The sequence below is a fragment of the Folsomia candida genome, unplaced genomic scaffold (genome assembly GCF_002217175.1).
Source record: "Folsomia candida strain VU population unplaced genomic scaffold, ASM221717v1 Fcan01_Sc008, whole genome shotgun sequence".
Classification (NCBI taxonomy): Eukaryota; Metazoa; Arthropoda; class Collembola; order Entomobryomorpha; family Isotomidae; genus Folsomia; species Folsomia candida.
This window is the reverse complement of record NW_019091200.1, coordinates 2,029,928-2,045,655: the sequence shown is the minus strand read 5'-3', so window position 1 is coordinate 2,045,655 and position 15,728 is coordinate 2,029,928. Positions and strand designations below refer to the sequence as shown.

General features: G+C 38.3%; 2 protein-coding genes across 3 annotated transcripts; both read left to right on the top strand.

Moving 5' to 3' along the window:
* Positions 1 to 679: 679 nt before the first annotated feature.
* On the top strand, positions 680 to 9,288 carry LOC110853149 (flocculation protein FLO11). Of its 2 annotated transcripts, none has more exons than XM_022101392.2 (2): positions 680 to 1,284; positions 6,909 to 9,288. In XM_022101392.2, the coding sequence occupies exons 1-2, from the start codon at positions 1,237 to 1,239 to the stop codon at positions 8,907 to 8,909; spliced, it is 2,049 nt and encodes a 682-aa protein (XP_021957084.1). In that variant the 5' UTR covers positions 680 to 1,236; the 3' UTR covers positions 8,910 to 9,288. The 2 variants fall into 2 exon arrangements, with proteins under 2 accessions (XP_021957084.1, XP_035710289.1); XM_035854396.1 differs by lacking the exon at positions 680 to 1,284 and adding an exon at positions 6,378 to 6,790.
* A 2,024-nt stretch (positions 9,289 to 11,312) lies between these two features.
* LOC110853047 (regulator of nonsense transcripts 1) lies at positions 11,313 to 12,702 on the top strand. The gene is made up of 2 exons (XM_022101272.2): positions 11,313 to 11,588; positions 11,937 to 12,702. The coding sequence occupies exons 1-2, from the start codon at positions 11,473 to 11,475 to the stop codon at positions 12,577 to 12,579; spliced, it is 759 nt and encodes a 252-aa protein (XP_021956964.1). The 5' UTR covers positions 11,313 to 11,472; the 3' UTR covers positions 12,580 to 12,702.
* Positions 12,703 to 15,728: the final 3,026 nt, after the last annotated feature.

Sequence of the window (15,728 nt, the reverse complement as noted above, 5' to 3'; positions counted from 1 at the left end):
GGTGAGGAGGTACATATGCACGTACCTGTAAAAAATATGTACCGTGTGTTCCTACGTAATGACATGCTTACTTTATTACTGTGGGTGAAATTCCTTCGGTATAATTTTTATTCCCGTCGTCTCATCATCACCACATTCCACATAACACCACACCACATATCCACACAGGTAATTGCATATTGAACACGGGATACAACACATTAAGGAAAACGAGAGCTGGGAAGAAGAAAAAGCAGGTAAATAATTTGTAGACAAAAATCCAATCCCATAATCAAGCAGGAGAAGAAGAAGAGTAGGATCGCATCATCGCGTATCAAATGATGATGGGTGGTTAGCAACGTCTATATCCATCACATATTTATCTATGTATTCCTTACTCTCTTCCATCTACCTGCGTTACTTACCTGACTGACTGAAGTTAAGTAAGTAAGCAAACTAAAACTAAAGTACATACATAGCATCACCGTCCAGGTATGTGCGATGGTTGGGTTCTAACTTCTAACTATGCAACATGTGCAAAGTAAAAGTTTGAAAGAACGTAAAGAATGCGAGACTAAAGTATCATTCAATCCATGTTAAGCCATACCTCAGCCATTACTCAATAGTATCGAAGTATGTATGCAGAGTTGGACGAATGTATGACTAAAGACCAAGTTCAAGTTCTTGGACCAATCTGTTGCAGTGGTCCATTCGAAGTCCAACCACGTCACGTCACTGACTGACCTTTCCTCACACAAGTCAGGTCTCATAAAATTACGTACGTATTTAGATTTTTCTAATTCTTCTTGGAGTCAGCGGGAGGGGTGATAATTGGGAATAAAAGACAAGGCCCCCATTGATTCAGTACCTCCTGGACGCCGCGGGTGAGGAGTGGTGGTGGTACTTGAATCAGTGACTCAGAGAACGCAGTGATCGCATTTATTGATTGATTTATTCCCAGTATTGACGTCGTTAAAATTAGAAGCGGAGAAACATCCGGATTTTTTTCCTACTGGACATACATAAATAAAAACATTGTTACTTTGTTGCGTCACGCTGGCTGACACAAAGCGTCATGAATTTTGGGAGACGACAACGTGAGACTACTCGTGTCTTCTTCTTCAGGATGTGCAGTACTGCTCAAGCGTGGCATACGTGGATTTAGATCAGTAACTTACATAGCCGTGAAAATCTCTGAATTTGGGTGGAAAACTTTTAGCCAACATTTTTATCGATATTTGCACACCCCCACCAAAAATGGACACGAAAAAGAAGCGATTCCACACCCCAAATCGTCTCAATTTGGTAAGTCGCAATAATTCCTGTGCTCCAAATATCTCCATAATTACAGACTTGATAGATCGTTCCATATATCGCATTTTTTGCCAGTCTGCTCACTCACTACTACCGGATTTGGTTAAAATATTTCTTACAGTAGAACACTTGACTTGTAATTTTGCAAAGATTTTTTCCCCTCTTTTTATCTGTTTGCTCCTTGTAATAATTTGTCCAGAGCATTTGTCTTTTTGGCATGAATACAATGGAATTTGGGATTTAATTGTGATGAGGTGGGCGTTTGCTGCATGCACAGTTTACTCGTTACAGTCATAAATCACGAGAGATCGATTCGATGGTAGGCAGGGAGCGAAATAATAATTTATGCATATGCAAACTTTTACGCGTAACAATAACATAACAATTGAGAGTTAGAAGCGAATCAATAGCGAAAATGGATGGCGATCGCGAAATGAGATAAGAACGATGATGTGTTTGTACAGGGCTGAGCTTGTGTTTTTTTCTTCTCTCCAGCTATTTATTAACGATGGATGCTCATGCTCATGCACCATCTTTATAAACCCTTATCGATAATCGAATCGATATCTTAATCATTTTTACCCTTACGGCGGCGTCCACTTAATTATTTGACCTATAATTCAGAATCATCGAGAAAATTAATAACATAATTATTATTCAAACGATACATGTCCAGGAGGGCAAAAAGTTGGGGGAAAAAATAGAGGAAATTTATGCTAATGGGAAAACCTTCAGTTTTCATGTAAATAAATAATTGCGACGATTTGCAAGTGAGTTTATGACGTCCCATTTTTCCCGTTCTGATTAATTTCAGCTTGACAATGGAGGTCTCCCAGCGTATACTCTCATATTTTGAGCAGTCTAGTGCCAATCGATCACAAATTTAATTAATATGAAATTTGAAAACAACACGATCTCTTAATGTGCAGGTTTGGCAGAGATATTTGCATCTAAAGAGGAGAAAACGGACCCTAAAAGTCGACAAATTTTTCATTTTCCAAACTTACATACTGTGCATTTTCTCGTCTTCGGGTCTACTGCAAATTGCATATTAATGAAATAAATTTGTGATCGATTGACACTAATTTTGTCAAAATCTGTGCACATACGTTGGGAGACCTCCATTATAAGTACTTATTTCCGGTATATTTTTTTTTTGTTTTCGCACAAAATATTTAGCTCACATTCCACCAAAATTAGGACTTAAGGACGCCAATAATATTTATCTAGTTGTCGATAATGTCACACGTCTGCGTCTACAATTCAGTGACTGACTACCCCACCCAACTTATAAATATTTCTTCCTGAATTTTTCATCCACCTTTGTATCCACAAATACATATCATTATTCTTTCTACTATTATTATTTTCAATCAAAAATCTGCATTATTTGTTCTGTCTACTGACTCACGTGTCGTGGTCTGGTCCTTTATCTAGATTTGATTTTGTCAGATACATATATTTGCCATGATTTGATTTGATTTGGGTCTGATTTTTGCATCCATGTCAAGCTGGAAACTCTGAATAGCGGATAGATTCATGTAAACACAAAAGAGGCAATCAATCAAATTTTTTGGTATTTGATTGTTCCTAATTGTCTCAGCCAGCATTGAATTTTCTGGCCGGACTGAATGGATGAACTCATTAATCATTCCATCCATCCATCCACTATTTACGTTACAATACGTGGCAAAATAATCCGATGGGTGCAGGAGACAGTGACAGGTAGCAAAGCAAAGCAAAGTAAATAGAATTAGACACAATTAGGCGGCAAGTGACCTTTGAAGGGAATTTCTTCTTGGATAGATTTCATTCTGATAAGTCATCACATGATGATAAAAGAAATGGTAACATTTTGCACAATATTTGCAACGTGGCGTGGTGTGGATTGGAAGGTGTTTAAACAGGACGTGTTTCACCTTCTGGTCATAATTGTATCAAATTTAAGCCTTTTACAACAGACTGAAGAATGGATTGATCGATATCCGCCATCTGATACTCCACTCGTCGTAATGGTTTTACTCCACTTTCCGCATTTATTCTTCACTTTCCAAGGGTGCAGATTTGGCTCCCACAGTTATTGATTGCTAAAATATTTATTGATTTTGATACCATCTTATCCATGATAAGATCTATGGAATGATTGGATTGGATTTTAAATTCTGAGATGGAAAATTGCAATTATTTCTTATTAATTTTGCGCAATATCCATTATTCATGTTAAGAACTCACCTTGACATTACACCACGAGCAATAATGGTAAGAATTTGTCCGTGAATGGGTACACATTGCAGTGTTATTAGTTATTAGAAATCATTTTGTGGGAAGGGAAGTCAACCTGTCAAACGGTTTCTCCACTGATGAGGATGATGATGAATAATTAAACGGTATTGTTTACCACGCCGTGATCACTTTTAAGACCATCTCAAGGAAATATGTATGTACGGGACGTAGCATAGCATAGCAGCAGCTTAGTCTGTATTGTTCACACTTTTTGTGCAGTGAGCAAATAAATCAATGAATAAGTAATATAGCGTGATTAATTAACTGCTAATAAATAATTAACTAACTGTTCTACGTGGAGGTGGTGGTGAATCAATTTGTGAAGCGTGACGTAAAATATTGGCAACTGACAATGAGGTTGGAACATTGATATGATTTAGAATTTGAAAATTGTGGAAAGTTTGAAAAAAATTGGGATGAAGTTTTAATCAAGTGTTGATTCATTGGTCAATTTATGATATTGGAAATTTAAAATTGTAGGAAAAAATGTTCTGACTGAATTTTCCAATATTTTAGGAAATATGCTTTGTTTTGCTAGAGTTCGATCCACATTAAATTTTAAAAATAAAAATATTTATTGGCTGTAAAAGAGACAGGTGTAATTTTCCAACAATTTAAATACGCAAGTTTAAGAAATGTGTAATAAATGACTCATCTCGATTTCCTGGAAATTTACAATTTTAGAAAAAAAATTCAAATATTTCTCGAAATTTTTTTTCATGTATTTATTTCTAGCTAGAGTTTGACCCACATTAGATTTTTTAAAGGATACAAATATTTATTACTTTTAATTTAAGGTGTTAATTGCACATAAGTCTAAGCTACACATATTTTACCAACAATTTAAATACTTACACAACTTGGGGAAACGAATGTATGTATAATAATTGATTGATTTATCTCGATTTCCTGCCAATTCATGTGTCAATTCTCAGCATTTAATTGTAATTTTGACGAAATTTATGCACAAAAACGTATCCACGATAAATGGAACGTGACACATTTATTTCACTTCTTCTTCTTCTTCTTCTTCTTCTTGAACTACATGTCGTCAATACCATTCGTGGCGCCGATATCGCCTCATTGATCACCAATTTGTGTTATTTGTTCATCATTCATATCATAATTAGCAGGTTCTTCTTACTCCAAAGGAGTCATTAAGGACTAATAACTCTGCTAAAATATGTACACTGACTTGCATCCACATTACAAGGAATTTTATACGTATTTACATTTTACATACGTCTGTATCACAGTGGTAGTGTTGACTTCCATTAAAATTGCAATGTCATCATGTCACCTGTGCACAATGATTAATAAGAGAGGCGATCATCCCCGCAGATAAGATTAATAAGTTAAGATTCAATTCAATGCCAGCCAAGGTCGCGTCGTCGTTGTCGTCGTCAAACGGGAAAAGTGCACTTCTTTTCGTATTATTTATATTGTTTGCCTCACTGTGTAAGAATTTTTATGCAGTTATGTATGCATCTCATTCATTAAGTAGTACTGATTAATTGCTATAAGCTGCATTTTCTGGCCTGGCCTGGCCCAAGCAATCAAGCTGTGTCAACAAGTGGGAAAAAATAGAGTGTAAAATATTTTCCACCATATGCATATTTATTTATTATGTTGAGCTCCGTGGGTGGGTCGGGTGTATGAATGGATGGATTTTATAATTGTTGCAGAACGAATTTTAGTAGAAAAAATTAAGTGTTGTCAGTTTAGATAGTTGACGTATTTTAGATTCACACCTTCCTTGAAATGATATTAATTTGTTTTAGTAATTATGCAGAAATGTTGAAAATGAAAATGTATACTTGAAGCTTTTAGCTTTCTAGAATATTTACATGTATTTGCCATTATTACTGGAGGGCGGAGATGTATTTATGAAGCATATATTCATTTTTGAAAAAAATATGTAAAAGATTTACGTATTTTTCAAATAATAGTGGAAATATTTATAAATATTTACATGTCGGAGAACCTAGAAATATGTAATAAAATATAATTTTTTTGAAATTTTTGCGACCTATTAGAGTTACGAGACACATCGACAAAGTTGAACTGTTATCAAATGAAAAAGTCGAAAATAAATGCATATCCACCCTCTGATTAATATTAGTTCAAAGGGTATGCATGCAAAATATATTCTGCTCTTGCCATGCGAAAACTTAATTCTTGCCAAGTCTCTGCAATTACTTAATCTTGTTGTTGACGAGGTAGAAATATGTAAAAATGTCGCCTGAAGAACATGATGCTAATTAATTCAATTTATGATCCTACCAATATCGGCATCATCACTTACTTAATTGTATAAGTGAAGATCATCACCTCTTTCTTACACAAAAAGCTGTTACCGAAGAGGTGAGGACCAGTTTAACTGGTGGTGCAGAGATAAACTTCCTTTCGATCTTCGATAAATTGAGACTCGAGAAATAATGAAATCCAGTCAATAAAGGACCAGTGGCCGCGGAAGCTGTGGGGACATCTGGGGACATTAACATTGTAGGATAGGGAATGGAGGGGTTTGTATAACATGGGCAGATGATCGGGACATGAAATAATCGTGGGGACATTGTCCCTCTGTCCCCACGCTTCCGCGGCCACTGTAAAGGATTAAACTTTGCAAAAGTTGAATCGTCTATACATTCCTCGTCATCATCATCCTTCTCTCATCATCTTTTTGATCCAAGTAATCTGTCAAGTCAACAATTCACTTGGATCCAAGGTCGGCCGGGTTAAATTGAGCAAAATGCGAATTTATTTACAAGAACAATTGGGAATTTTGGGTGGATCTCTCTCCACCATGCATATAAAGAATTGGTAGAAATTCGTACATATAATTGTGCACACGAGCAAAAAAACAGCAAACATTCACAATTCACAGCATGCCAAGCAGGCGGATCTATTCACCACGTTTGCTATTTTTCACCTCAAACACCACCCTTTGTCTCTCGCGTGGTATTAGTACAAATAAATCGCAAATTCTTCATTTGTCGTGTATGGAACGACGACGCTTCATTTTATTGGCATTCGTTTGTGATGGATGGTTTTGCATCTTTCTTTTGGGGCATGTGGTTTGGTTTGTGGACTGGATTTAGGAGAAGAATGGTCATGAGAACCGGCTCTGTCTGCACGAGTCATTAAATTATTGGCAGTTTTCAACCAAACCGTGATTTATTGCGAGAGAGACCTTAAAATTGAAAAGAAAATGGTGATTAATTGTACAACTAATTTATTTAAATGACCAATTTTCAACACTTTATGTGGCGTTTTTCCTTTTTTGACAGAATGATTAATAATTGCGATCTTCTTTTTCCTTTATTTTGCAGACTGGAAAATTCCTGCTCCTCATTTTGGTGACGACCTTGGCCGGCCCACACGGCGTAGTCGACGGGCGACCCACGAAATCCGAGGATGGCGATATCGTGGAGGCAGGATTTTTCGATTCTCAACGACACCAGCCACGCGATGAGGACACTCCGAGAACAATGATTGTCCGTGTCATCGTGACGAGCAGTAGCAGCAGCAGTAGCAGCTCGTCACAAGAAAATAATAGCCCAGATTATGCAGATGCTACTTTTACGGATTATGAGTTTCCAGTACCACAACCAGTATCGACCAAACGACCAACTACGACCACGACGACGACGGAAGCCAGCACCACGACGCCAAAGTTGTCTTCGCCTCCTTCTCCCGAAGTGAAGAAGGACGTTGAAGATATTTTTTCGGCTTTTTATAAAGCTTTCTCCCAAAGTCCTGCTGGTGGTCACGGCGGCCCCGTCAGCGATGCGTCCCATAATGTCGAGCGATTCCAGTTTTTCTACCCCAACGGAGAAGCCAACACGGCGTCGCCATCCCCATTTCAAACCACCACCTTTGGAAAAGGGCAGACCAGTGGAGGAATTGCGCATTTTGGAGGGAACCACCCTGCCCCCAAGGAGGAGGATGACGACTCGCTTAGTTCGGTCGTGTCCACGTCGTCGTCAACGTCATCATCGTCATCATTAGGAGTGAGGGACAGAATTAAATGGACTCCATCACCACGACCACTACCCCAGCAGCGGCAAGAAGACGATGGCAGAATAGCGGAAAAAGTCGTGGCCGTATCGACGTCTACGTCTTCCCGACAATATCCAATTTCGTCGAGCCCCAAGTTTCAAAATTCGCCATCATCGTCGTCGTCAAATTTCCGAGGCAATTTCTTCACCACCACGTCAACCTCCACCAGTACCACCACGACCGAGCCCGGTGTCAGTTTTCGTACCACACGGCGACGACAGCGACAACGTCAACGCTTCAGAAATCCCAAACCGGAACAAGTCCTCGTGTCCGTCTCCTCGTCCACTTCCACCACGGATGACGATTCCCATGATCAAGATGATCCTCGTGCCTTACCGTTGATCCAGTACCCCCAAGAACCCAGCACTACGACCACAACCACAACCACCACGACGACCACTACCACCCCCAAACCTTGGCAACCACAAATATGGGGCGAGCCTGAGAAAGTATGGGGCCAGCCGGCCCAAGTTTGGGGAGAACCAGCCAAAGTATGGGGTGAACCTGCCAAAGTGTGGGGACTTCCCGAACAGAACTGGGGTCATCCTCCTCCTCCTCCACGTCCACCAACCACGACGACCTCCCGAACCACGCGAAGTTTCACCTCCTCCTCAAAATACTCACCGAAACGTCGCCGAATTCCGATTCCTCCTCCTCCACGCGACGAGGATTATCCGCGCGATGCGGAAGCAGCCGACGCCGAAGAAGAACAACCATCCGGCGGGAGTTTCGTCATTCTTGGGGAAGAAGATCCCGATCAGGATTCGATCGATGGCTCGTTCGACCACCACCTCGGGCTGCCTCCCGTCTCCCCCCGTCCCATTAGTCTCGACCAGTTTAAAACCTTCAACTTTAGCTACCACCACACCTTTAAAAATCTAAACTTGACCAGTTTAAGGGACCCGAGTGACTCTAGTGTTAGTCGTAGCAGTAGCCATAATAACACCCCAACCCCAACCACTAGTTTTTCCAATTCTTCTACTTCTTCCTCCTCCTCTTCTAGTACTAGTTTACCCGGTGATAGTGATTCTCCTTCCGGTGAAAGTGAGCACAAGGGGGCAAAGTTTGGGTATGTCTTGGAGGGCAGCAATGTTCGCCGGTACCGCGTCGAGGAGCGGACCCCGGACGGCTTTGTGGTCGGAGAGTATGGCGTGCTCAACAATCAGAACGCCTTCCTGCGTGGTGTTAGATACACGGCCGATGGCACAATCAGTCCGAGACTTGTGCATGAAGCGCTTATGAAATTTTTGGCTTTGAGGAGACGAAGATGAACTAATAATTAAAATTCGGAGAGTATTTTCTTGATGTATGTAAATTCTGTAAATAAGTTTGTGTAATATTTTCGTGTATATTTTCTGAACCCATTTTCTGCAAAGTAGTGTGTAACATATACGGCATGTCAATTGATTGATCATCTCATGTACATGTACAGAACTGAGTAGTAGGAGTAGTTAGGTAATTAATTAATTATAGTTAGTTAATTAATGATACGATTAAATATGCATGTGTGTAAAATAGTCCGACTGTACGTACCTATATTCAATTGTTAGTTAGTTAATTAATAGTATTAAAATGCCTGCAATTATTTTGAAAAGTTGTCCATTTTTGAAATGCAGATTGACTGAATAAACCAAAATATATACATAGAAATTAACTCTACTTATTTACATACGTATTATGTGCAAAGGGCGGATGTGTATTTATTTTTTTCAACTTTTTCATTAGGTGGCCGATCGTCAAACTTTAAGATGCGGTCCTTAACTCCAATAGACCACTAAAATTTAAAAATATGTGTACGTTGCATACATATTTCTGGTTTTCAGACATAAATGTTTTTTGAAAATACTTTTTTTTAGATAAGTTTTTCAAAAATACATATATTTTCTAAATATTTCAATGATGTGACAAGAAATTTTTTGCTTAAAGAAATTCGAACACAAAAAATCCAGACCATTAAATTCAAAAATACAAATTTTACGTTTATGCTTTTTTCATATATATTTAAGAAATATTTTGGCGTTTTTCCTTACTATTAAATACACATTTCAGCGATTTTTCATAGATACATATCCGCCCTCTGATTATGTACTATATTAAATGACACTAAAAATATTTAATACATAATCATTTTTAGTTCCAAGAAATTCTGATGAAAAATTCGCACGAAATTCGCAATTAAATATACGACGAAAGAATCCACTTCTTCTCAAGGACCACACCACCGTCGTCACAATTATTAATTAATTGACTCCTCATCAATGGTCACAAGAAGTGTAATAATGTAAATAGAAATTGATTATCGTATTGATAGCAATTTTATCCACCTCGAACTTGATTACATTTTCATACAGCGACGACTTTAATGATTCGCTGCCTTTGTTGACTCAGGAACCATTAGCATCATTTGCATTTAAATCGCGTTTTATTCACTCATCCACCACATTTCCCACCTACATGCATGCATCCAAATCCATCGATAATCAGTAATCAATATTCAATAAATTATTTAAAGTAAAATTTGAATAATTTTGCATTCTTTAACGCCGGAAAATAAAATTTTAAGTGCGATTTTTACCCAGAGAAAATTACTGCAGATTGGTAGATGATCACCATCTTATGGAACACGGACGTGCAAAATTTGCCAAATTTTTGGCATAATTATTCCATAGGAATGTGATACCTGGTAATTATCACGAATCAAGGTTATCTTAACCAATGCGGTTTCTGGTGTGGTCTATCAGTCACAAACCGCACTACAAGAAATATTGTGACCAGACCACCACTACCAATAACTGATCCACATAATGATTAAAAATTAATGCAGATCACAAAATGAATGGTTCTCCTTCTACGGTAACATTTCCATACGAAATCAATTTCCTTCCTCCATTATTATTTCGCGTGTGTATGCATTATGCAAATTTCCAGGCATTCTGAGGGCCATCAACTCCCATCCTTCGTCAAGATCTCTTTTAATAAGATGAGCTACATATGTATGGACATAAGCTATTAATATTTTTCATCATCAACGTATCTTTGTCCAGCTCCTCCTCACCCCAACTCCTCCCTCCTTTTAGTGGACATACATATTTTGACGAGGAAGATCATGACATTACAGTTTACGACATAATTATGTATCAGTTTAGAATAACATGCATTTCTAGATTGGTTTTTATCCCCATTGATTTCGTCACCAAATAACCCAATTCAAGCGAAGAATGAGACAATTCGTCAAAGAAAATGCTCCAGAACATGAAAGAAGATCGATTTGACACACAATTTCTGCAAACTCACGCATGTTTGTCCCTCTTTATTATTTAAGATTTCGCCAAAAACGAGTGAGTCATTTCAATCAATCGGCCAACCAAATGCGATCTGATCACGATTGGTGTGATCTCTGATGTAATGCGCTCAATAAATAACGTCAATATAAAAGTACACCTTACATATTTTGATTTCTACACATCACATACCCTCACACGTTACGTACGCATTTATTTTGAGCTGTGTGATGCGATTTTAGCTGCAATTGGAGATGTGAATAAGTACGTGAGAAATTCTTCGACGACGACGACGAGGATGTCCAATTTTTTGCCACCTGTTGATATTGGGATTGATCCTGATGGACAAAGAAGACATTGAGACAACGCCTATATATAAAGGGACTCGAGGTTATCCACTCACTTTGGCAAGAGTCAGTCTCCCCTTAACGAGAGGCATAAAATTTTTCTTCGTCGCCCTGCTACCTCGCTCGTCACTCGTTGGCGCACGCATTCTTGTTTGTGATTCAGTTTCAGTCAGTCGTGTAGTAGTTTCCAGATTAAAATATTAATAATGAAGGTTTTTATCGTAGTAATTGCCCTCGTGGGGGTTAGCTTGGCGCAAGTACAACGTGACCGAGACGACAGAACGACCACTACACCGGTCCCGATTCTTAAGTCGATCAATAAGTAAGTACATGCATACAAAACCCACTTATTTAGCCCGAGTCAGGGGGTTATTAATAATTGAGGTGGGTATTATACGACCACGACAGCTTTTTATTTCTTGCCAAATTTTGCTCATCTTATGAGGTTATCTTGATTCCTAGTTTTGCATGTTTTATGTGTGTGCAAAATTTGCAAATCGATTGGATAAGTTTTACTAGCGATAAACAGACAGACGACTATGACGGGTACATAAGCCCTGACTAGGACTAAAAATGTGCAAAAATATTGGCATATTTGTCCTTAAAACTTAAGTACATTTGCAAAAATATTGGCATATTTTTCATGCAAAATTGTCTGTTTTTTGTACAGAGTAAATGAGGACGGATCTTACACCTACGGCTATGAAAATGCTGACGGTTCCTACAAAATCGAAACGAAGGATAACAAAGGCCAAGTTCAGGGAAAATATGGCTACTACGATGATGCCGGTACTCTCCGAGAAATTGAGTATGGCGCATCAAAATCCGGCTTTTACCCGACCGGGACGGACATTAATGCCCCCGAAGTAGCCCCCCATAGAGAAGATGGACCTCAAGATGGTTCCTACGACCCTGAATTGTACACTTACCCGTACCAACACGGTTACGAGGCCAATCAGATCCAACCCCAACAACAGCAACAACCTGGACTTCGACGAGTCCGAGTCAAGACGGGCAGACGCGTCGTACAACAAAACGCTGGACAACAGTACCAACAAGCCGTCCAACAATACCAACAACCTCAACAATACCAACAGCCCCAGCCCCAACAATATCAGCAACCCCAACCCCAACAATACCAACAACCCCAGCAACCCCAATACCAGCCCCAACAGTACCAACCCCAACAACCCAACTATTACCAAGCCCAACCCCAAGCTCCCGTCTTATCCTCGGCGCAACACTTTCAAGGCCACCCTGCCAGAAATATTGACCTCAACACGGGCTCATACTCGGTCAATTATTCGGGTTAAATTTCCTCTAGAAAAATAGTTCATTAATTAAGTGTACAATTTAATATTTGGCCATTCTTACCAAGAGAACTTTTACTTTTATAGTAAATTATTAAAGACAAATATGTAAGTGTTGATTAATTACGAATGCAATTCACTACTGACCCACACACACTTTTAAATGTAGTGCAACTACATTTTACTTACCATAATTAATTGCAATGTAAACATGAAAATTGTGTGTCACTGTCAGATACTCAGATGCAGGTGCAAGTGCATGCATAATGGTAAAATAGATAGTTATTTATTACTATTTACTATCTATTACTTGCTCCATAAATTTGCACTCGATAACATAAATATTTACGAAACAGATTCAATTCTAGATTTGGCTCGGTGTGTGTGTGTGTCAGTTGCTTTTGATGTATCTTTAATTGCACGTGTATGCACATACATAGATAAAAGTAGGCATTTCGTAGTTGCATCAGAATTCATTTTATAATCCGCATATGTGAATCTGAATACATTGCAGAACGAGAACGAGTTCTAGTTGATATCGTATCTGGCTTAGAGAAATGTGCTATCTTTTCTTGAGCCTTATTTATTAATGACTCATAAAAAGTGGGTGACTTTAGTCTTGTCAATAGGCAAACGTGTATTTAGCCCAATAATAAGAAATGCATAGCCCAATAATAACATCTCCTTGGTCGATTCGATCGCGTTACATAATGCAGGCATGCATATCTACATCTCATGACTGAAGTTAGTTATGATGGGTGGCTTGGATTACATAATATTTGCCATCCCCCCACGGATTTGTTTTGTCTTAATGTGAATACCGTTGTAAAAATTGAAATTGAAAGTGAGTCCAATATTTGAGCTGCTTATTAAGCTGTCCAACCACTTTTTCACTTAATCTCGTCGTAGGCGTGCTTCATTTCTATCCACATCTTGCTTAGTTTTGCAAGTATGTATGTATGTAGTCGAAATGGATGAAAATTCTGAAACAGTTTCTATTTTTTAATTCAGTTTTTTCTTACATTTTCCTAATTAGAAACGAGGAAATATATGTTTGATTCAAGTTTTTTTGGCAAAATTATCTATTGAAAATTAAAGAAAGAAAGAAAGAAATTGAAAACTTTTGATTCAAGTTTTTTTGACAAAATTATGTATGGAACATTAGAAAGAAATTGGAAACTTTGGGTGACAAAGGGAGCCTCATAATGACGAGGTTGTCTGCCGTCTCAAGTACATAATGACATCTTTTTTTGGGGGTGAAAGGTCACATCATTTAAAGTTTCCGGTCTGTGATTTCATTTTGTGAGGTACATGCATTCTTACACGTGAATCACATTATGGGATGACTTATGGTGAAGTAGTTAATAGTTCACGAGAAGAAATATCTACCTAGTAGAAGAAGAAGTGGTATTTCCCACCCACAAAATCTTGTAATAAGCTTGTAATAATCAGTCAGGAATACTAAATAAATCCGGGACAAAAACAAGACAATACGGTCATGGTGAAATTGAGGCAAAAATGCGTCATGTTTCTACTCACATACTCGTCCGACTGGCTCATTTTCTACATAAATGCACTGATGCTGGTATTACAAGTCCATAAATATTTCTGTATTACAGATTATTGTAATCTGCTTACACCCATTGTAAGGCGAAATCCATTTACTTGTACATAGCTCAGAATTCAGCGAATATTAATTTCAGCAAAAAGAGTACCACCTTCATCTACCTTTCACGCTTGAGCCACTCCCTCCCTACTGGACTAATCCTAAATACGCGCAGAATTTCTTGTGAAAATTGTTCCACTAATGACAATAGAATTACTAAATAAATGTGTAAGGAGTTAACATTGTCGTCGAAAAATGTAACACATTTCTCCAGATTTTGACTACTGACGCGATTAGGTAAATACTTATGCAGGTGCAGAATTTCTTATGAAAATTGCTCCACTAATGACAATACAATTACATAAGTATTTATGACGTATTTAACATTGTCATCAAAAAATGTAACAAATTTCTCCAGATTTTTATGTACTTCCAGCAAAAGTAGACACGATTAAATATATAAATTTACGTAAGTGGCGCCTTAACTATGCGATTAAATAACAATCCTTTGTCTTCCTTATGTTGTTCTTATCTCTGTAAAAAAAATAGCGTGAACAGTGGACCAATTAATTTGTGATAAATAGTAAAACAAGTTTGCACTACTTTTAATTTGCATTTTTAGACCTTACCACACACCCATTTGATGGGCGGCCTCGCCTTATCTGGAAGGAGGTATAAGTGAGCAAGGCAAAAGTAAAAATGTATGTAAGGTAAACAGCTTGACCAACGTGACCAACGTGTAAAGGGAACCGGTATGCGCTAGAAATGTCATTCATTTCCTTCGTCGTCGTCTTTATGGTGATGGAGTAGTTTGGCTTTAGACTTATCTGGAGTCAATTAATTAGCAAAGGTAGGAATTGAGCCGTCATTTTTATGGACCATTTTTTTGGCGACCTTTGCAAAAAATAGTGCAATAATAAATAAAACGTGTCAAGCGAAGATAAAAGAGTAGCAAAGCGATTGAAATTTCTTTTAAAATGACACTATAATGAATGGTTGTGTGACAATTATGTATTTTTTACCTTTGACCTCATCGTCACGGTCATGGGTTGGTCGGAGGTCAAAAATATTGATGGTGTTGATTTCGTGGTGAAATTCGTTTTAAAATGACACCGCATATGAAAATTAAGGTCTAATTTGTCCTTGACCTCACGCCAAGGTCATCTTGACCTTGACGGTAGGGCCCAATTTCCGAACTCGACCGAGGCTCAAAAATTATAAGCTTAATTGCGAAAACGGCGTTTGATTATATGTTGAGGCGTTCTGGAGATATGATGTCCACAGACGGATAGGCGGACGGACGGACGGACAAAACGATAACATAAAGTGGCTGGCGCTAGTTAATAACAGAGCTCAAGAATACAAGTCGTCACATACGTAAGACATGCCTTCAACACATAGCCAAATTCTCAGAGATCATTATTCATGACATGATGAGCGACTCAATCTCGTTTTCTAAGGAAAAGGAAGAATTCTGCACATGTTGTTGTGAGGTAAAGCCCCATAACAATTACCTACTAGATACAAGCTCTTCTCAGTAAGTGAG

What these genes read in the sequence shown, in the direction of transcription:
- LOC110853149 (XM_022101392.2), top strand. Translation starts at nt 1,237, where the DNA reads ATGGACACGAAAAAGAAGCGATTCCACACCCCAAATCGTCTCAATTTG. An exon ending in CCCCAAATCGTCTCAATTTG is followed by an intron (nt 1,285 to 6,908) that starts GTAAGTCGCAAT and finishes TTTATTTTGCAG; the next exon opens with ACTGGAAAATTCCTGCTCCT.
- LOC110853047 (XM_022101272.2), top strand. Translation starts at nt 11,473, where the DNA reads ATGAAGGTTTTTATCGTAGTAATTGCCCTCGTGGGGGTTAGCTTGGCG. An exon ending in ATTCTTAAGTCGATCAATAA is followed by an intron (nt 11,589 to 11,936) that starts GTAAGTACATGC and finishes TTTTTTGTACAG; the next exon opens with AGTAAATGAGGACGGATCTT.